The sequence below is a fragment of the Sapajus apella genome, unplaced genomic scaffold (assembly GCF_009761245.1).
Source record: "Sapajus apella isolate SASKATOON/1434 unplaced genomic scaffold, GSC_monkey_1.0 scaffold252, whole genome shotgun sequence".
In the NCBI taxonomy this organism is placed as follows: domain Eukaryota; kingdom Metazoa; phylum Chordata; class Mammalia; order Primates; family Cebidae; genus Sapajus; species Sapajus apella.
In genome coordinates, this window is record NW_022437192.1 from 88,328 (window position 1) to 110,927 (window position 22,600).

Sequence of the window (22,600 nt, forward strand, 5' to 3'; positions counted from 1 at the left end):
ACTGCAACCTCCGCCGCCTGGATTCAAGCAATTCTCCTACCTCAGCCTCCCGAGTAGCTGGGACTCAGACCCGGCTAATTTTTTTTGTATTTTTATAGAGACGAGGTTTTACCGTGTTAGCCAGGATGGTCTCGATCTCCTGACCTCGTGATCCTCCCGCCTAGGCTTCCCAAAGTGCTGGGATTACAGGCGTGACCCACCGCGCCCCGCAGAGGTGGGCTTTAAAAAAAAAAAAAAAAAAAAAAAAATCCCAAAGCGCACATTTGATCAAGTTAGTTACAAGAAAGACTGAGGAGGTGGGGCTGGAAACACCCAAGGACGCAGATGCCAATTGGCGACGGTTTTCTGCAAACGACAGAGCGCAAGCCTTGCCTCTGGAATTCTGGAGTCATGTCAAAGACAGAAATTCAAAACGGCCTGAGCCCCGGGAGAGGCAGCCCCTGGGGACGGTTACTAACCTTCAGCAGGACTTCCAAGGGAGCTGACCGCTGGGCACTGGGCTCTGCTTTTCACCTGCTCCTCCTTCATCCACTGAGCCCAGACACGTAGGACCAGCGCTACCAAGAGACTTGTTTTCCGGTTCAGCTCCCAGTAGGGCTCCTGTTGGAAACCGGCCCTATCTGAGGAGCGTGCCTGGGCCACTCCCACTGCTGGAAAACTCTCTTGGTGGGGGAAGATGGCCCAGGTTTGTGGGACTTCAAGGTTACACAGTGTTGGACCTTTTCAAGAAAAAGAAATACAAAATTTGACAAAATTAAGAATAAAAGAAAATATGACTTAGAATGAGGAAAAGCAGTGACAGTAAATGATAAATGTTTAAAAGCTGACAAATACCACAAACAGCAAAAAAATCCAAAAAAGAAGTTCTATAACTGCTTAAATCACTGCTATATTTTCACCTTTATACTTTTTGATTCCTTCTTCATTTGACACTTTTGTAATGTATTTTCTTGGGTAAGAATGAATAATTTGGTATTTCATCTAGCATAGTTAAGCAAAAAAAATTTTTTTTAATTGAAAGTTTAGAAAAGTTAATATCTGTTTCACAATCATTATTGGTAAAATTTTTAGTGCTATTAATTTTGGAGACGCCTCTGTGAAGAGTTTCCTATGTAAGTCTGAGATTTCAGGGCATTTCAAGTTATTTGGGCAGTGACTAATCTTAAATACTCTTTTAAGTTGCTAAAGGTCATTGAGCTGTTTATTGTTAAGTCGTTGTCGTAAAGGTGTAGTGGAAATTGTTTGTCAATGTCAATATTTTATGCCAAAACTTTTTTTAAAGTTTTAATATGTTTATGCAGTTCATTCTTCATCAAGTGATTGTCAAATAAGCTAGGCATCTATTTAAACTGTATCACTTCCCTTCAATAAATTACTGCTTTTGACTGGAACCAAACGTTTTTTTTCTTCTTCCAATTCCCTTTCTGATGTCAGAATAACTTCTACTAATTTCATGTGCAAATATGTAAGAGATCATTTCATTTCATGTTGTATGTACAATTATATATGCATAATTGTTAGGTACATTCCTAAAGAAGAGGACTTCTATTGTGATTCGACTTTGATGAGACTGAGTTCTATGCTTATAATTTTCTACATCTAGGGGTTAAAAGGATTTATTGGCTTCACTGTCCACAGACTTCTGGTGCCTCACGTCACAGCACCCATTCTTATCCTGACAGATTTCTGACCTTGCACTTTAGTCTCTGATGTCAGGTGAGTTGTCTCAGTGGGTGGTGGTTCCTGTAAGCCACTTCTCCGCTGAGACAGGTAGCAATAACGACTATACATGCAAGTGCTTATGAACCACATGTCCTAGTAAGCTCAACCAATGTAATCCCAATTTAATTTCCCCTTAGCTAGATCCCCCAAATGTTGCCTGATACAAGAGAAACTGTGACAGACGGAAGTTGGCACGGAAGGAGACTGTCCTAACCGTGGTTAAAATATACTACTTTTACAAATTTTACAAAACACCTGGTATGACCATGTGAACACATTGCTTGGAATTCCAGGGCCTTGGAAAGGGCAGGTGCAAGGGATGAACTTCACAGCAGAGCTTCCTCTGCACACCTCACGATTGCAGCAGGATTGTCCCTGAAGTCTCTCTGCTGGCGTCCCACTTCAGGCTGACTCCTACTGTCTGTCTCACAGAACATCACTCTCTGTATTTGCTTACTCTTTGATTCTTCCCTGTGCCTCAGTGTTTGCAGTTAGAAGCTCATAAATTCCCCTATTATAGGGAAGTGGCTGATTGTGTAACCTTCTCCTTTTGTTGAAATAGGTGTGTCCAGTTAAGTATTTACTGTAAGCCAGCCCCTCATACGCATTCCGCTTGGGGTGGATTCATTCGTTTCTACAACCTCGCCATCTAAAATGTCCACACTGGTCCATCTGGCTGTGCTTCTCAGGAGCAACTGTTTTGTAGGACTTGAAATAAGGATTCCTTATAATCTGATGAATGCCTAATAGCCTCAACACATTTCAGGCTGTTTTAGTTTTCCTTCATTTGGTTTTCTTGTTTTGTGGTGAGAACATTTGAAATCTACTCTCTTAGCAATTTTCAATAACACAGTGAATCATTACTAACAAGTCACCATAAGGTACAGTAGAGCTCTGGAAGTATTCTTCCTTGAAGTAACTGAAATTTTGTATCCCTTGACCAACCCATTCCCATGCCCCTCATTGCACAGCCTTTAGTAACCACCACTGTATTAATACTATCTGCTTCTATGGGTTAACTTTTCTACAATCTGAGTATAAGTGAGGCCAAGCTGTATTGGAGGTTGTTTCCTCCACGCCACTGGGTGGAACTCAGAGGTTTCTACCAATAACTTGTTGCTTTCACCAGCAGCTCCCAAGGGCTCTGCTGAGTCCCCAGTGCCTCCTGAATCCCAGATCTCGAACCTCTGCTTCTCCCAAACCCTGTTTTTCTGAGAACTCCGTCATCAAACATAGAGCATAGCACCTTTCCTGTGATTCCTCTAAATTTCCTCTTACTCAAGTCACTGTGTGTGGGAAGTAGAAAAGTTCCTCTTCAAAGTTTCATAAGTGTTAGAAGTAATAGTTTGTTTTAAAGATTTTCTTCAAGCCTTCTTGCTTTTTGCTAAAAGCCCTATCCTATGTAGCTGTTACACATGCTTATAGGCATGTAATACATTCTATGTCCTTGTACTTTAACCAAGATATCTGTGCTGGATGTGCTCACAGGCAATCCTTTATTTAGACTTCCTTTTTGTCCTCCATTGCTTTTACTTGTTTAGAAAAGTTTTAAGTTATTAGCCAATCAGGCTTTAGTTTAAATTGTGAGGTCTGGCTCTAACTAATAGAGATCAGACACAGCAGTCAGGACAACTCCAAATGCATAAAGGATAAAAATATGTCTGCTTTTCCTTTGTTCATTGAACTCTCGTGGCAAGATGGCTGGCCAGAGTACCCTTCCTGCAGAAAGTAAACATTGCTTTGCTTTGTCTCAGTGCTAATTTTTCTTTGTAGCACCAAGCATCTATTTCCAACACCGTGTATGATAGATTGACTGCTTGTTTCCTGGAAGTCTAGGGATAAAAGGTATTGAGTGTGGGGTTAGAGGATGGGTTTTGTCAGAGGACACACTCTCAGAGCAGACAACTTAAGGCTCAGTATTAGGCATTTCTGTTCTTAAACATTTCTTCACTATTTCTGCCCAAGACACTTCTCACTGGTAAACTTCCCTCCTTGGTCGCCTGCCTTGTGCAGCCCTGCAGGCTCCATCTCTCTCCAGGACCACCCGGCTTCCTCTTACACAGTTTTATGCACCCCTTCCCTCCTCTCTCCTCCCATCCTCAATCTACATATTTCACAGCTAGCTTTCCACAGCCAGATATTTCTTGCCCTGGAGAATTACTCTACCAGTTTTTAAGCCACCATTAAAAAAAAGAAAAATCCCAGTGCCCTGGAGCCTTGGCAGCAACGCTCCACCTTCCAGAGGTAAACCGGAAGTCGTGTCCTATCTTGTAAGACAGTGCCACCTACTGCCCACCAAGAGACAACTGCCGAACACAGCTGAATGACCCTGTCCATTGCATGTTCTGGGCAGGGTGGCAGATAATCCAGGTAAGAATAATTAGAAGGTACATTGAACTTGCGGTGGTGATGGGACATTTAAGAATGCACAAAAGTTTAAACTCAATAGGGATATCAAGACCAGGATAGCATCCGGTCTCAAGGAGGCTGCAGGATCTGCATAGTGCTAACAACTGTGCAGAGGTAGAATGGGAATCTGAATCCGTCCTCTCCACCTATGAAGTCCACGTAGTTCCACATCGCTGCACTAGGATAGAGTAGATTTCATTTTATGGATGAGCAAATAAGTGAGAGAGAACCCGGGATCAAGTTGGGAGAATTTCAAGGAGGGGACTGCTGATGATCCAACGTTTGAGTCATCAGTTTGGATGTGAACCGAGAAAATATCGCTGGGATTTGAGTTTAAGACTTAGTTGGAGACTGTTAGAGAGTGGTTTAAGGTGCCCAGCCCTGGGCTAGGTGCAGAAGAGTATGAAAAGACAGAGAGATATAGTCCTATATCTCATAGAGCTAAATATAAGCCAAAGCCAGGGAAGTTGGCAAAAATCAAACGGTAATAGATGAGACAGTGATTTAGAAAACAGAGATACATATAGACCTGCAGGTCCCTCTGACACCATTGTACAAATTAGGATGGATCCATTCACTTCCTTGGGGCCACTGCTGCCCTGAGCCAGAGCCCTCAGCTTGGCAAGCAACCTGTGGGGTAGGTCCTAGCCCCCATCCACCAGAATGAAGACTGACTTTTTAGGAAAGTTCAATTCAGGAAACTAGGACTTGAGCTGAGCTTCCACTGATGTGAAGAGTTTGGAGCAGCTGTGAGAAAGGGGTAGGAGGTAGGTCTTTTCTGCTGGGAAATGTCAAAACAGAGGCAATTAAAAGTCATAAAGGAAAAGGGGAAGACAAAAATCTCCTGACTCTTGTCTCCAATATTTTTTAAGTAGGAGAAATTAGATAAGATCACTCCTTTAAAACAGTTATTGAGCATCTGATATATGCAAGGAGCTATGCTGAATAGACTGACTCAGGGAAATAAGAACTCTGACAATTGCACATTGGTTTGTAGTTTATGAAGCACATCCATTTCCAGCTGTGACATTTCATCCACTTTCCTGTAAAGGAGGCTGAAGTGGTGGCTGCCCCTGAACATGAAGCTGCAAATCTCTACAATTAGGATCATAATCCAGATTCTTTGACTAGTCCAGAATTCCTTTCATTCTGACCACTGATTCTTTCTTTTCTTAAACATTTTAAAATTTAAGTAACTGTTTAGATAGATGGCACAATTCCTGGTTCAAAATTTTAAAAACACAGGGGAAAGGCTCCCTCCTGCCCCTGGTTCCAGACATCTAGTTTCTCTCTCCAAAAGCAATCTTTACTAGTTTATTGATGTATCCTTCCAGAGATATTCTTTGGATAAAGAGCAAGTAAGAATGTTATTTATTCTTCCCCCATTTATGCAAATAATACCATATTACACACACTGTTCTGTATCTTGCTTTTTTGTTGTTTGTTTGTTTTTTTGCGACAGTGTCTGTCACCCAGGCTGGAGTGCAGTGGCGTGATCTCGGCTCACTACAGCCTCTGCCCCCCAGGTTCAAGTGATTCTTCTGCCTCAGCCTCCTGAGTAGCTGGGATTACAGGTGTGCGCCACCACATCCGGCTAATTTTTGTATTTTTAGTAGAGACGGGGTTTCACCATTTGGCCAGGCTGGTCTTAAACTCCTGACCTCGTGATCCACCCACCTTAGCCTCCCAAGTGCTGGGATTACAGGTGTGAGCCACTGTGCCCAGCCTGCACCTCGCTTTTAAATGTATTTTTATTTTTTAAATTCAGTAATCTATGTGTCCAAATCATAAACCAGGAGTGGGCATACACTGAAAGCAAGCTGGGATAAGCAAGGAGTTGCTTTGTTCCTGGCTGATATGAGATGGGCACCATCAAGCTTTTTTTTTTTTTTAAATCAATTATGTTGGAGATATTCCAATAGAAAAAGTTCCTTTCTGCATCCTACCCCCTACTAATGGCTGCACAGTGTTCTACTGTGTGAATGTAGCTAGTTTATTTAGCTTAACTTCCATTGATGAACATTTGGTTAGTTTCTAAAATTTGAAGCAAATGTTTCTCAAACATTATTTCACATATGCATGAGTATATACGTATGCTAAATTTCTAACATCAGACTTGCTGGCTAAAAGAGAATGTGCATTTGTAATCTTGGAGGAAATTCTCTAATTCCTCTCCTCTAAAGAAGGAGTATTAGTTGACATTTCCATCAGCAGAACATGGGATTGCCTATTTCCTCACACACATACCAACACTGTGTTACCAAACGCTTGGATTTCTGTCAATCTGATTGGGGAAAATAGTATGCAGTGTTATTTTAATTTGCATTTTCTTCAGGAGAGTGAGACTGAGTATCTTTTAATATGCTTTAGAGATATTTTGTATTTCTTTTTCTATGAAATGTCTGTTGAGATACTTCTGCCCGATGTTCTTCTTGGTAGTTGATAAATTCTTATTTGTAAGAGCTCTATATAAAGGGTAATTAATTAACCCTTTGATTTTGATGGCAGTTGTAAACATTTTTCTTCTTCCATTTTTATTTGGTCATTTTTCTCTTGTCACTGCGCTGACAGGTTTTTTGCCCTATGCAGATCTTTTTAAATGTGACTGAATTTATCTTTCTTTCCTTCTGTGGTTTCTACATTTGAAACATTCTGAAGCTAGTGCTAGTTAAATACAGTGGATTCCACCTTCAAGTTGCTCAATAAGCCAGTAGGAAAATCAAGGAAAGCACCTAATCAGTAGAAGTTACTATATAATCAATACTATGAGTTGGTACAACGTGCTGTTTCTTCATCTGTCTATCCATATATCTAATTATCAATCTATTTGTCCATCTGTCCATTAACCCATTCACTTATCAAGCTTTTACTGAATTCTTTCTAAAAGCAAGAAAAGGTATATAGAGAGATGACATTTTGATAATGAAGCCCATGGGCTGGGATGACAGACATTCAGATCTGCTTCCCAGTTCTGATCTTACACCACTGTGGTCTTGGGCAGGTTACTTAATCTGTCCACATTTTTGTTTCTTATGTTATTTCATGAGATGCGACAGACATGTAGATTGTGGAGGGGCCAAGGATTGAAGGTTAAAGATCAGACGGCTTAGGAAGAGAACTGTAAGTGAGTACACTGCCTAGATTTTTAATTTCAGGTGGTGAAATCTGAATCCTGACAAGGTCAAGAGAGTGGCCACTAGGGTGGTTGGCCAAAGTAAAGGTCATTGGATGTGAGCAGGACAAGGAACTGAAAAGCCTTGGTGTTATATGATCATGTTGTATATGGTCTTTGAAATCACCAGGGTCATGGTGATTTCATGGCCAGATGAAGGGGTACACAGGGCAAAGTCCAGGAGGATCCTGAGCACAGGAGCTGCTGTCCCCAGTGGAGTGTGGGATGTGCCACCCTCCCAGCATGTGGCTGCACTCACCAACCTGGAATCTCCCCAAACCTCTTTGTTTAGGGACTTACAGAGATTCCATGATTTAGGTATGATTGATTAAATTTCTGGCCGTTGGTGATTAACCCAGTCCCTGGGCTCCTCTCCCCTCCCCAGAGGTCAAAGGTGAGAATGAAAGTTCCAACGTCTAATCGCTTGATTGGTTTTTCTGGCAACCAGCCCCCATTCTTCCTCCAAGAGTCACCTCATGAGCATAAACTCGGGTATGGTTGAAAGGGGCTTATTATAAGTAATAAAAGATAGGTTCATTGGAATGTAACTGTGTGGTAAGTTGAGCTGCATCTGGATTTAGGATGATTAAACTTAAAGTTCTTGACTTTACAATGGGTTTACTGGGGTATTGAGTACACTTTCAACTTGCAATATTTCTGACTTCAGTGAATTCATTGGGACGTGACCCCATCATAAGTTAAGGAGCATCTGTTCAAGGGTTTTAGGAGCTCTGTGCCAAGACTAATTGTATCTATTTTTTTATCTTACAATATCACACAACCCCACAGCAAACAGTGGCAAAGTGGGATTGAGGGAGGAGGCTATGAAATGAGGTTTTCGACAAGCTTCAAGGACCCTTAAAAGTTTGAAGTGACAGCCCTTATCAGTGGCACCCCTTGGGGGATCCCCCAAACTCTATGCCTCCAGCCTGACTGGAGGGAACTTAGACAATTGGGTGGACAGTTGGTGTTCCAGCATCTTGAGTGGGTGCCATGGTTCTGTGACACCTGGATCCTGAGGTTCCAAAAGCTGGGGTTCTGGGATGTCCATTCTCACTTGAGTCCTGTCATATTGACGTCAAAGGCCCAAGACCTTCCTCCTCCCCATGAGCAAACAAGCCACACCCTGCACCAGCCAACGTCCATCTCACCTTCCAGCAACCCTAGGTCATTTTCCTGGTAATGCAGTGTTTCTAGGAAAGGATGAGTCTCTCCATGCCACCTGAGATTTACTGACATATGAACACACATGATTGGCACGATTTAAGAACCACTCACCTGCTGGCCATCTCTCCAAGTCTGGAGCCGGAGAAAATGATCTGAAGTTATAGCAGAAGAAATTGAGGTAGGATACTAGAAAGCGTTTCAGGAGGGGGACTAGGCAAGAGGTGCAGCATGAGGGAATGAGAGTGAATGCTCAGTGTGAAAGGAAGTGGCGGGTGGGGTGGGGACTTCCTTCTTTGGGTCGTCTTTGGAGGTGATTTGACAGCAAGGAACAAAGTGGCTTCAAACATGACACAAGTCTCTGGTCTGTTCTGTGTCCTGTTTTCTTTCTCATCCTTTCAGTGTGGAATCTATATGACCCTGGGAGGGATGTTGGTTGGGAGAATGACCAGCTGATGGGGGTGCTGCTATAATGATTGGTGGTAGGAATGGGCAGCAGTGAGCTGTCTAGTGTGACAATGTGGGAGAAAACAGTCCAAACTCCTACCAAACTCTCTCTACTGATGGCAAATCAGCGGAGATTCACATTGTAAGTTTATGGTGGTCTGGCTTTTGGCCATGACATTGACACTTTGCCCTTTTGATTTGGGGCCCATAAAAATATTCACATAAGGCTCTCAAGAGGAAAACAGAGTTAGTTATTGCATCACTTGCTTCCTCTAGGTGTATGAAAAATAATTTCAAGTTTGACAAATACAAGGAAACTGCAGGGTCCATGTGAAAGCTGATAAGCTATTTCTGAAACTTGTGCAGAATTGTGGTTTGTGTGGTCTATGTCACGGCATCCTTGATGGAGAGTGGGCAATTGCCTGAAGTTAGAGGCTGTGTCCTGATCTCCAGGCTGCTCCAGGGCTGCCTCCTTCCAACCGGGCCTTCTTATCTGGGACCCTTGAGGGCTACAGGCCTTCCGAAGACCAGTGAAGAAGGAGGCCCTGCAGACAGGAGGCAGGCAGAAGGCTGACAGGGTGGGGACAAGGCCATGATCCCTTTGCATAAGGACACCCAGGAGGAGGGTGTCTGCCCCATCTGCCAGGAGAGCCTGAAGGAGGCCGTGAGCACCAAATGTGGACATCTCTTCTGTCGAGTGTGCCTGAAACAGCATGTGGAGAAGGCCTCAGCCTCTGGGGCCATCTGCTGCCCCCTCTGCCGGAAGCCCTGTTCCGAGGAGGTGCTGGGAACAGGTTATATCTGCCTCAACCACCAGAAGAGGGTGTGCAGGTTCTGTGAGGAGAGCAGACTTCTTCTGTGTGTGGAATGCCTGGTGTCCCCTGAACACACGTCTCATCGTGAGCTGACCATTGAAAATGCCCTCAGTCACTACAAGGTAAGCCCCAGCCACCATAGCCAGGCCTGCCCCCACCTCCCTGAGGTACGGCATCCTACGTGTTCATCATGCCTGGCACTTCAGAATAGCTGGACAATGGACACCTCTCTTTGTTTCTTCTGCTTCATTCTATTTTGAACCCTTGTCTTTGCTTTTCTGTGTATATTTGGAGGCTGATGTTCCGGTGCATTAATGTGAGTCTGTCTAAAAGAGAACACTGTCCCTGTGATGTCAGGGTCCCAATATGCTCATCTGTAGAATGAAGTAATTGGACTAACCAACGCAAAACCCTTTCAGGACTAAGACTGTGTGAATTCCTGGTTGATAATACTAGAAACTTGGCTAGAAATGTAATCAGTTTTATATACACTAGTAATTATCCTGCCGATATATTAAAACCTGAAAGTTAGTACGTAATTTCTTCTCTCTTTCTCTAGAGACTTCTGCATTTGTCTTTTCTTTCCTTTTCCTTTCTTTGCTATGGTAATTATTTTTATCTTATTCTGTTAAATTTTCTGTGACAAAAGTTGCATGCTCTAGATAATAAATTCAGAAAGCACTGAAAGGTATAAAGTCAAGGCTAAAAATTTGTCTTCCTTTCTCCCTCCATTCACAGTCCTCAGAGGTAACCATTGTCAGATTTTTGTACATCCTTCCAAAAAATGTGACTGTTTATAAATGAACTCTTAAAACACACGCACACACACACATGCACACACTCAAAGGATTCTTTTTTTTTTTTCTGTAACTCACTTTCATTATCCAAAAGTATGTCTTGGACATTTTCCCATCAGCATGTATAGATCTTCTGAATTCTTTTCAACAACTGTGTGGTACTGAATTCTATGAATGTACCATAAATTGGCAGACACTGGATTATTTCCAAGCTATTGTTTTGTTTTAAGATTACACAGAATGGCCGGGTGCGGTGGCTCATGCCTGTAATCCCAGCACTTTGGGAGGGCGAGGCGGGCGGATCACAAGGTTAAGAGATTGAAACCATCCTGGCCAGCATGGTAAAACCTCATCTCTACTAAAAATGCAAAAAAAAAATTAGCCAGGCGTGTGGCACTTGCCTGTGGTCCCAGCTTCTCGGGAGGCTGAGGTGGAAGAATCACTTGAACCCAGGAGGTGGAGGTTGCAGTGAGCCGAGATTGCTCCACTGCACTCCAGCCTGGCGACACAGCAATACTCCGTCTCAAAAAAAAAAAAAAAATTACACAGAATGTTCTAATGAATAACCTTCAACATATATATTGGAGAATATAGACTATCCAAGAAATATTTCAGTGATAGCATTAGGTAGGAGTCTAACTTTAGTTTTTCCAAGTTATAATCATTTGTCCTATCACCATTTATTGAATGATTCATATAGTTTCCCCACCGATTTGAATGTCAATGTTATAATACACCATATGTGCATATTTTATTGCATATTTCCTTGATTCTCTTGTTTTGTTCTATTCTGTCTATGCTTGTCTATAAGCCAAAGTATTTTAGCCACTTTATCTTTACAATATGTTTTAATGTCAGATATTTTGATAGAACCCTCACAATACTCTTATTTTTCAGAATTTATGCAGATACTTGTATATCTTTATTTTGCCAATTAGCTTTCGAATTTTTTATCAACCTTTCTCCTGACCCCAATCCAGTTAGAATTTGACTGGACGATTGACAATATTTTCACATGGTGTCCTTTTATCCAATAGTGAAGGCTGAATTTCCAAAATCTTCTTTGAGATATTTGGCTTTTGGAGAACATGTTATGATACAAAATAAGAAAGTGGGAAGTCCATGTTGGAAATGACTATAGAAAGGTAGATAAATAATTCAAAAAGCCAGTTTTTGAATTTTTTAAAAATTATTTTGCAAAGTTCTACTTGGTTCTAACATCATTTCCTCTAGGGCACACTGTCCACAGAGAGTGGGGTGGGGGATTTCTCACCTGCCGATGAGGCAGCATAAGATGGAGAAATTTATTCCCCTCACTAAATGATTTATTCAGGTCTGTACTTTGTGTTAGGTGTCATGCTAGGCGTTGCAGGAAGTACAAAGATGATTCATAATTCTTGTTTCAAATCTGACTTTAAATAATGACAAGAAACCTAAAACAAATAAATAATGATGACATTTGTTCATTAAGTAAAAACTTAATAAGTTCCTGCTGTGTGTGAGAAACTCCAGTATATGCCAGGAATCGGTGAAGACAGATACCCTTCCTTCTGCCAAGAGTTTGCAGGTTAGTAAGGGAGACACAAATAAGTAATCAAAGAACTGTAACATTTTATTAGTTAGGAAGAAAATAAGCAAGAGTCTGGGATGGACAGTAATGGGTGGCCCATGTCCATGTGGTCAGTGAGGGCCTCATAGAGGAAGTGACGTTGAAGCTGAGGGCTGGAAGAAGAGAAATTGACCAGTGCAAAGACTGGGCGGCAGGGAGTGCATGCAGATGCCCACGCCTGGGAAGTCTTGTTATATTTGAAGAATTTATCATTAGAGTTTGAATCGACAGGACTTACTGATAGATTAGAAGTGGATTGAAGGAAGGAGGGGGGTCAAAGACAATTTCATGAGTTTCTGGTTTGAGAAACTGAGTGGATGGTGTGAAAGATAAGAACTTGGTAGAACAGGTTTGAATGCAACATCAAGAGTTTCATTCAAGACAAATTGAGTCCAAGTTGAGACACATCAAAATAAGATCTTAGATATGCAACTGGATCACAAAGCTGTATCTCCAGAGTCATATTCCTAGAACCTAGAACAAAGATACATCAGGACAAAGAATATTTAAATGCAAGGAAAGTAGGCACAGTGGCTCATACCTGTAATCCCAGCACTTTGGGAGGCTGAAGTGGAAGGATCTCTTGAGCCCAGGAATTCAAGACCAGCTTAGTCAACAGCGTAAGACACTATCTCTACAACAACAACAATGAAGTGAAATTAGCAGGATTTTTTTTTTTTTTTTTGAAAAAAAGGACTTGACAATTTGGGGCTGGGTGCAGTGGCTCATGCCTGTAATCCCAGCTACTTGGAAGGCTGAGGTGGGAGGATTGCTGGAGCTCAGGAGAGTGAGGCTGCAGTGAGCTGTGATTTTACCACTGTACTGCACCCAGGGTGACAGAACAAGAACCCGTCTCAAATAAAGAAACACAACCAAGAAACCAAGGAATTGATGTAATAGCCTCAAAAGAGGCTAGACAGAAAAGAAGTTTCAGGGTAAGGTTCTGGGAAAGGCTGTCATTTAGATGTAGGTAGAGAAGAACCAGTAAAGAAGACGTAGGATGAGTTGCCAGAAAGGCAGAAGAAAAACAAGGGTAATGGAGCCCCAATTGCTAAGAGAGAAGGGTATTTTAAGCGATGACAATAGATGGCATTGAACGATGCTAATACTTCAGTAAGGTGGTGGCAGAGGCATGGGAGCTGGGTTGAGAGGAGGCACACTTCTTCCATAGTAATAATAGGAAACAAGAGAAGGTGTCTGCAAGTGTACGTAGTTTTGTGGTTTTGGAAATGCAGGTTTGGTTCTGGTTTTTATTTTCTCAGTAGTAAGTGAGGAGGGAGCATCAGCAGTATGGGTGAGGTCAGGATGGATGTGAAAGGTCTGAAAAGAAAGATGATGTGATGTAGTGTGGGAGAGTGAACTCACAAGAGAAACTATGTAGGGTTAGCAGACAGTATGGAGCACCAGCTTGAGGTCTGAAATGTTTAACATGTTTCAGGAGGCTGCCTGAGGACTGACAGCCAACAAGAAGTGATGATACATTTTACCAAGGATAAGGAGTTGTCTGAAAAGTAATAGAGAGGGTCAGGGAGTTGAGGGTATTTCTGAAGAAGTGATTGTAATGGTGGACCCTATGTGTACTCATGGATATTGATAGTATACTTTTGAAATCAAGGAGTTTTTTTAACTGATTTTTTCACCGTATCTGTATTTATTTAAATTAAACTTTGTAGATTAAGTATTACAAATTATGTTATTTAAAGAATCATATAATCCCTGACTGTACTGTAAAAAGATTGAAAATTTTATAAAATCTACAAATTCTTATTTGTATTCCTGTTACATCACTGACCAACCAATGCCAGTGTCAATCACTTCAATGTATTTTGCTGGTTTAGTAAGTGAGTGATGGTGATGTACATTGTTTTACTTTGCTTGATTATGAATGCTAGTGGTGAGGCTTTTATCCCTGAAGACTCGAAGTCTGCATTTTCCCCTAGAATCAGGGCATAAATTCTACATGATTGCATCAAAGTAGTTTATCTTTTGTTAATGGGCTACATTAGCTGTGTTTAACATACACTTTGTTTTTTTTTTTTTTTGAGGCGGAGTCTTGCTCTGTCATCCAGACTGGAGTACAATGGCGAGATCTCAGCTCACTGCAACCCCCACCTTCCCAGTTCAAGCGATTCTCCTGCCTCAGTCTCCCAAGTAGCTGGGACTACAGGCACGTGCCACCACGCCTGGCTAATTTTTTGTATTTTTAGTAGAGACAGGATTTCACCATGTTAACCAAGGGCAGTCTCAATCTCCTGATCTCATAATCCTCCTGGCTCTGCCTCCAAAAGTGCTGGGATTACAGGCTTGAGCCACCACGCCCAGTCTTTTAACATGTATTTTTTTTATTCTGTAATTTCTTCTTAATTACATTTTTGGGCAAAATTTTAGAAAATTGTATTTAAATTGGTTGTATTCTTTTTCACAATATAATCTTCATGTTCTAAATACACAGAAATTTGTCTAATATGAGTGTGCTGCTCTGTTTTATTTTTAAAGGTTTATTCATTCCTGGCTTACTTGGAATTTTATAGAGCAGGTTGTGTGAAGGATGACTCCATGTTAATTTTTCTTCATTCTGGTATCCAGTTGTCCCCAAAGCATTTCTATAATAGTGAGTTCTTTCCACATTTACGTGTTGTTTCTCGTTTGGCATAAATTAAGTTCTTATGATGGGCTTTTTTTTTTTTTTACCCTAGTCCATTGATTATTCTTTCTGTTATTATGATATGATTATTTGAAACATGTTACTTCATGGTTTATTTTTAAATTTAGCAGCATTTTTGCCATTTAACAATTTTTATTACCTTATATTTTTGCTAACTGTTCATTAAGAAGAGTGCTTTTTTACAATCTTTCTAAATTTTACAGAGCATTCCCTAAGATTTTAATGGTTATCGCATTAAATTTGTTGATTACTTTAAAAATTATAACTTTTGGGATTTATTTATTCTTCTCAACCAGTACAAAGATATATCACTAAAAGCTTTCCACTATGTATTTGAATCAGATACTAAATTTTCTCTACTTCAACCTCATGTGCCCTGACTCTATTCAGGGTAACTATATATTTTATAACATTATTTTTTTGACAATTTGTATTTGAAGATTTAAATGAGGTTCTTTGCTGAGCTCATGTATTTACTCATACATTTTTTAAAACTTTCCTGACATTTTCTAGATCATAATCATGTGAGTGATATTTTAAATCCATATTTTGGGACACAGTTCTATAAGGAGCATGCATTTTGAAAGCTGTTAATTTTTCTTTTTTTTTTTTTTTTCTAATGTCAGGGATAGATACTTCTTATCTGTTTAATGCCCTTTTTTTGGTCAGATTTTTAAAATTTAATGATTCAATCTGAATGTCTGACAGAATTTTAAAATATTCATTTAGATAAGACAGGCCTTTGACTATTTTCTAGATTTCAATTTGTCTTTTTTTTTTTGCTAAGGAATATTTTGGTAGGTAGAAGTGTGTAGAATTTGGTTTTTCAATTCTAATGAGTGTCTTATTTATATGCTATGCATCCATTAAATATTTTAATGCAAAAATTGGTGAAAAAGCATTTTTTAGAGACCGAGGACTTTACCTTACTCATTTTGAATATTGTAAACGATATGAATGTATTATCTTCAGTTGTTCTATGCTTTTATCTTTATTGCTGTTATCTTTGCCTTCTTTTTTCATTTACATAGTGCCTGTAGTTGACTTTATTAAATTTTAAACTGCCAGATAATAGGACTGTGGCTTTTTGAACTGGACCTTAACAGGTCTGAATTTGACAGGCAGAAACATAAAGCATTCTGGCAGAGGGAAGTAAAAGGCCATGAGGAGGTGTGGCTGCACGCATGTGTTCAGGAAGCGGAAAGCAACGTTGTGTGCTGGTGAAGAGAGCAAGGAGGGGGAAGAGAGAGAATCCCAGACAGTGTCCACTGCGGCTGGGTCACAGGGTGCCTTGGATGCTGGGTGAAGAAGTTTGGGCTTATCTTTGTTGATGAGAAGCCATTTTGAAGGGAGGAGTAACATCAACAAAGGTGAAATATGACAGATTTTAAGCTGAATGGCAGGCAGAATGGCAGTTCCAATGCCAGAAATATGAAGGTGAAGAGGAGTGGACTGCAGAGGAGGGTGGGAAGGGGGCAGCATGTTTGATTTGACAGTATCGATTTTGAGCTGCCAACAGGGCAGTAGGCAATACTTAGCTCTCAGTTGGATGCATGAGATGGACTGCTAGGAAGAAAGATTTGGTTTTGGAATGATAAGATCTGAAGCCTCCAGAAAAGAATGCTAAGGACATAGTTTGAGATAGAAAAGGGTTGAGGAGCCAATTTCCAGGCGTCTTTTTACAGGAAAAGTGAAGAGGCGAAGAAGCAGTGGCAGAAGGCACAGGTCTAGGAAGGATGGGGGTAGAGAGGTGGTCCAAAAAGGCACCTGCAGATTTCATGGCTGGAGATCACAGGTGACCTTGGAGAGAGACGCTTGAAAGGAGTGATGAGAAGCAAGGCGGCTGGCTGCAGAATGATGGCAGGGAGGAAGTGAACAGAGCAAGGCCAGAAGACTCGACTGTGAGAGCAGAAAGAGAGTAGCTGCAAGGGGTGGAGACTGTTCGTGCTTTTCAGGACCTGAACTCTTGTGCTAACTCAAACAATTCCACACCAACCCAGCCTGCCACCTGCTTCAGCGAGACCCGTGAGCGACATCCGTGTTGCCCATTTATTACCTCCCACACCTATCACTTTTTATTCCCCCTCTGCTGAGAAATGCCTGCAGGTAACACCCAGCGATGTGACACATTTTTAGTAACTTCGTGGTGACATCACTGTCTTCTCTGCTTACTGCAGCTTTTTGTTTGCCAAATGCCCTTGCTTACTGCTCCTACACACAGTCCTTTGACCTTGATTTCACCAGCCAAGTCTCAGGCCAGAAAGAACTTTCAATTGTCTTCTCCATCCCCCGACTTCTACCTGTACATCAACAAAATCTCCTCAAAAAAGATTCTTTTAAAAAATCCGAAGTGGGAAAGATTTAATGAAACACACACTTTCCAGCTAACAGTGCATCCTGCTCTTTAGTTCACAAATCTGTTTCTCGTTTTGTTTTCCATTTCATCATACACCCTCCAACCATGGGCAGCCATTTAAAGCATTTGTTGTTATTTTTGCTTCTCTTATAGGCCATCAAAAACCTGAAAGCAAAAACTTTTAGAAACTCAAATCATTCATTATCTTCGTAGCTTCAAGGACACAGTGACCTATCCAGATACTAATTTAAGATTGAGGGCGAAGGCACTGCCAGCCTGGGCTATGGGTTTACATCTAGTAAAGGGCTCTGCCTGTCATTCATCCTAGTGAGGACCAGGGAGCAGTGGTAGCAGAGGCTTGTTATCTCCTTTTTTTTTGAGACAGAGTTTTGCTCTTGTTCCCCAGTCTGGAGTGTGGAGTGCAATGGCACAATCCTGGCTCACTGCAACCTCCGCCTCCCTGGTTCAAAAAATTACCCTGCCTCAGCCTCCCAAGCAGCTGGGATGCTACTACTAATTTTTTTTTTTTTTGTATTTTTAGTAAAGGCGGGGTTTCACCATCTTGGCCAGACTCTGTTCTTGCCTCTTGACTTCGTGATCCATCTGCCTCAGCCTCCCAAAGTGCTGGGATCATAGACGTGAGCCACCACACCCGGCCACCATCTCCTCTTTAAGGCAGTTCTGTCCCTACTGGCTTTACCTGTTAATGTAAAATAGTAAGAAGTGCTAGAAGACTGTCATATGACTTTCATATGTTGAGTGAAAGCACCTTGAAGTCAAGTAGAAATGGTTCTGTTGCTAGCTGTTATTTTTCTGTAGTAATAAGACTATTTAAAAAAATACCCATGACTTTTTTCCCCACCATTATCCAATAAATAAACTCTCAAGTTCCATACTCCAACCATGATGCATTTCTTTGTAGGCAGAATTTTACATCGGTTTCATCCTGGGATCAGGCTCCCTTCCATGTTCCATTGACTCTCCCCAGGGGTTGCCCCCCTCACTCCCAGTCTGACAAGCAGGCATCTGTCTCTTTAGGAACGACTAAACCGCCGGAGCAGGAAGCTCAGAAAAGACATCGCAGAACTTCAGCGGTTCAAGGCTCAGGAGGAGGAGAAACTGCAGACTCTGCAGGTGGGTTTTTCAGATTCCTGGGAAGGACTACCTGGAGTGTTCTCAGGGGCCCTTACTTACTGTTCTGCACATCTGTCTGTCCCTGGAGCAGCCTGATGTGGGCAGATGGTCATGGAGGTTGAACCCTGGGTGTTGGTCTTGGCATCAAGATTTGCTAAGTAAGTGGCCTAAGCAGGTTAAGCCCGCTGATCTTTTTTTTTTTTTTTTTTTTTTTTTTTTTTTTGAGACAGAGTCTTAGAGTCTCACCCTGTCACCCAGGCTGGAGTGAAATGTCTTGATCTCAGCTCACTGCAACCTCTGCCTCCTGGGTTCAAGCAATTCTCCTGCCTCAGCCTCCTGAGTAGCTGGGATTACAGGTGCCTGCCACCGCACTGCCTGATTTTTGTATTTTTAGTAGAAATGGGGTTTCACCATCTTGGCCAGGCTTGTCTTGAACTCCTGACTTTGTGATCCACCTGCCTCAACCTCCCACAGTGCTGGGATTATAGGCATGAGCCACCATGCCTGGCCATCTAAGCCCTCCGATCTTTATGTGATTTATATGGTAAATGATAACAGTCCTGCTCTAGCCGGCTCACAGTAAGGATCAAAGGAGACCAGTATCTCATCCACTGAAAATTACTACACAAGCCATAGGCCTCTGTTTCTGTCTCTGACAGTCTACCTTTCCATCCTGTCACATGGCATCTGTAGATGTTCAGTGTGAGGCAGAAGGGGGAAGGTGTCCCTGACTTTGTGAGAACCACAGCTGCCTCTGCAGTACCTGTGACACACAGTGGAAACACTATAAGGGGAAGAGGGTTGAGGAATCAGCGTTCCTGCTCAGATACTCAGAGACTGTGAAGGGCCAGGAGGGAGCCACCTGACATCGAGTCTTAGGGAGCCCCTTTCCTGTAGTTTCAGGTAGACTATGGGAACCACAGGCTGGAGGCTGAGCTGGAGAGCCAGCACCAAACTAGGGAACAGCTGGATGCCCTCCCTCAGCAGCAGCCAGGCCAGCTGGAGCACATGCCAACAGAAGTGGCCAGAATCTCCAAAGCAGTAACTCAGCTCAGCAGCCTGGTCATTGATCTGGAGAGGATGGCCAAGGAGTTAGACACCAACACCCTGAAGGTGCATAACCTGAGGCCTCCCCAAGGGCTGGGATTCTCCTGGATAGTAGGCAGCCCATCCGCATCACACTTCTGGGAGGTGTAAGAGGGAGGGGCCCATGTGATATGTGGTGATTTGCGGTAGACAATGCTTGTTCCAGGCTACAGAGTGCTACTGCAGCAGAATGGGTACAGAAGAGGGGTGTTGCTATGTTCCCCCAGTTCTCAAGGTGGGACGCCAGAGTGGCCTCTAAGAGTGAATTGGGAAAGGAATTTGGAGGTGACGGGAACCTGAGAACTGATTATGATTCTCACTTTTTCTCTCTCCTAGAATGCCGGTGACTTACTGAACAGGTATGAGCTGTCCCTTCTTCTTTCCCACATGTGCATATAAACCCACACAACATAGCCATGCACAGGGGTTCATCAAGGTCAAGGAGACCCACGGCTCTGTTAGCTTTTGTATCTTCATGCTACATGGCCAATTGAATATATGAATATATATTAATCTATGAAGGATTTCTTTGTTTCTAGGAGTGCTCCACAGAAACTAGAGGTTATTTATCCCCAGTTGGGGAAAAGAGTCAATGAATTGCTTCTTCAGCCATCCTCAGAAGCTCTGACCTGTTCATCTCCGGGACACCTCACTTCAGGCTCACCTCAGCCTCCTCTTTCTCCTTCCTCCAACCTGTCCAGGCCCCTGTTAGGTCTACCCAGTGCATCTTCAGGCCCGCCAGCTCCTGAACATGTCCCCATTTCCTCATGCCCACAGTCATCACCTGATGCCTGACACTCTGACTCTTGGATGACAGACAGCCTCCTTCCAGGACAGGCTCATGCTTGTGGCTGCCACTGCAGAGGTCAGGGTCCATGGTCTCCAGGACTATTTGTGAGATATCCATTTGCCTGTGAACTGATGGTAGTGCTCTTCTCTCGCACTCTCATTAAAATAGGATCCTCCAAGGATCTGGATGGCCCGAGCTCACCAGTGATGACCCCACCTCACATATGGAGCCCAGCTGAGCTCCTGCAGTATTTGTTGTCTGTACCACTTGCCTGGCATTTAGTCATTATTGTTGTGGAAGATAGACTCAGAGACAGCACCCCTTGGTGATCCTCGCCTCTTGGTATTAATGCCCTTGTGTGGTACCCTTTCCTTGAATATGAGTAGGATCTGTGACTTGTTTCTAATCAATGGAATATGGCAAAGGGGATAGGGTGTCACTCTGGCAACTGTGTTCATTGTATTGGACTCCTCCTCATTGGCCAACTCACTTAGAGCCCCTCCTAGGAGCCAAGAGCAGCCTCCAGCCAACAAGAAGCAGAGGCCCTCAGTCTTGTGGCTGCAAGAACTTGAATTCTGCCAACAACCCAAGTGACCTTGGAAGCAGATTCTTCCCCAGCTGAGCCAGATGAGAACCCACTTCAGCCAACACCTTGATTACAGTCTTGTGAGTCCCCAAGCTGAGGACCCAGCAAAGCTGTGCCAAAATTTCTGACCCACAGAAACTGTGAGACAAAAAATGTGTGTGGTTTTAAGGCAGTAAATTTGTGGCAATTTTTATGGAGCCATGGATAATGAATACAACTATATATTAGTCATCTGTGCATAAGCCTCACTTCTTTGGGTGAGCAGGGACCATACTGTCTGTGTCCTCATGTCTAGAACAGTGTCTGGCTCACAGGTGGTGTTCAATAAAATTTTAAATGTATGTATAAATGAATTAATTAGAAAGCAAAAGGGCCCTTCTTAATCCTCTGTTTAAAAGGATCCATCAATTACCATTTAATTAGTATTTATTGAGCCCTCGATGAAGTAGTCAATACCGTACTGTGAGGTATAAGGAATAAAACATGCCCACAAGAATAAAACAAGCCATGTGGTGGCGCAAAGAGTGAAAACTACGGAGTCAGACTTGAGTTTAGGTCTCGGTCCTGACAACTCATTCCTCTGTAACCTTGGGAAAGAACACCCCTGAAGTGGCAACTAGCAGTTCCTGCATCCCAGCTGAAGCTAATGTCACCAACAGAACTTGTACCAGGAGTGGGAGGAGAATGGCAGTCCACAGGGTCCCTCCAGAGGAGAGAAGTTCGTTATACTGAAGACGCCTGCCAGGCCCCCTATGGCTCCTTCTGACGTGACCACAGATGATCGGGCCAAGGGTGGGTGTCTCAACAGCAGATGGTTGGCCAGCCGAGTCTGTGAGGTCACCTGTCAAGAAAGGCCTTATCAAAGAGGGACAATAGTAATTAACTAAAACCATCAGTTCCTCTTGGAGATTCAGAAGGGACCTACGGTGAAGGTGTCATCAGTTGGCAAGGAGAGCAGACACAGAGAATCAGAGCTGCATGCACAGTCACCATGTATTGGAGCAGGTGTCCACCACCCATGCTGCTGAGAGGCCGCAGGAAGACCCAGTCTTCACACTGCCTTGGACCTCGAGCCCCCTTCTTACCAGTAGGTCTTGGGCACACAACATGCCACTGCATAATGGTCATGAGCACAGACTCAGGAGCCGAAGCACCAGAATTCAAATGCTGGCTCTGCTACTAACTATCGGCTGATTTGAGACCAGCTGCTCGACCTTCACGTCTCAGTTCTCTTAAGTACGAAATGGGGATATTGATAACAGCACCTACCTCCCAGGGTGGTTGTGAGGATTAAACGAGATAGTATATTACAAATATTTATTATGGGGTTTGGCCAAAATGAGTTCTACGTATGTTATTGTTATCAACATTTTTTGAATCTCTAGTTCTTCCTACAGGAAGGAGTGGTGACCCCACCAACTCACTCACCCCTGACATAGCTTCTCATGAGATCTGGCTCATGGTGGAAAATCCCATTTTCCTTATTTCTGTACCTGTTCTTATAATAAACTTACCTATCATTAGAACTAACTTGAGTGGATCTCACTTCTTTGCAATAGAAAGGGTTGCTACCATGGAAGCTGTGAAAAATGAGGGATAAACTGTGGATGTTGCAAGTGTGCAATAGTCCTTCAGAGCCGGAAAGGGCAGCTGGGACTCGGGGCCTCTAGACTTGAGCACTTCCTGGGGAGGGAACCCAGAGTTCCACTTCCGGACAGTAGAGCAAGGAGTTTCGTTAAGCTACCTTATCTTGAAGTTACCAGGTCTTAGGATGTATCCACTTCTCCTGTGCTGACTGCATACTCCAAAAACAAGTAAACTTCAAGTAAAATTACCCTAGGGGAGAAG

The 22,600-nt window shown here is 42.7% G+C and overlaps 1 protein-coding gene and 1 non-coding gene across 3 annotated transcripts; one reads left to right on the plus strand and one right to left on the minus strand.

The window, feature by feature from the left end:
• Positions 1 to 5,903: 5,903 nt before the first annotated feature.
• LOC116545278 lies at positions 5,904 to 6,035 on the minus strand. Its single transcript, XR_004266258.1, has one exon. It is a non-coding gene; the product is annotated as a small nucleolar RNA SNORA48 (small nucleolar RNA).
• A 2,446-nt stretch (positions 6,036 to 8,481) lies between these two features.
• TRIM40 (tripartite motif containing 40) lies at positions 8,482 to 22,278 on the plus strand. Of its 2 annotated transcripts, none has more exons than XM_032271847.1 (6): positions 8,482 to 8,648; positions 8,870 to 9,851; positions 18,195 to 18,290; positions 19,188 to 19,403; positions 19,713 to 19,735; positions 19,916 to 22,278. In XM_032271847.1, exons 2-6 carry the CDS (start codon positions 9,507 to 9,509, stop codon positions 20,169 to 20,171), a joined length of 936 nt encoding a protein of 311 aa, XP_032127738.1. In that variant the 5' UTR covers positions 8,482 to 8,648; positions 8,870 to 9,506; the 3' UTR covers positions 20,172 to 22,278. The 2 variants fall into 2 exon arrangements, with proteins under 2 accessions (XP_032127738.1, XP_032127739.1); XM_032271848.1 differs by having other exon boundaries at positions 9,368 to 9,851.
• The last annotated feature ends 322 nt before the right edge of the window (positions 22,279 to 22,600 follow it).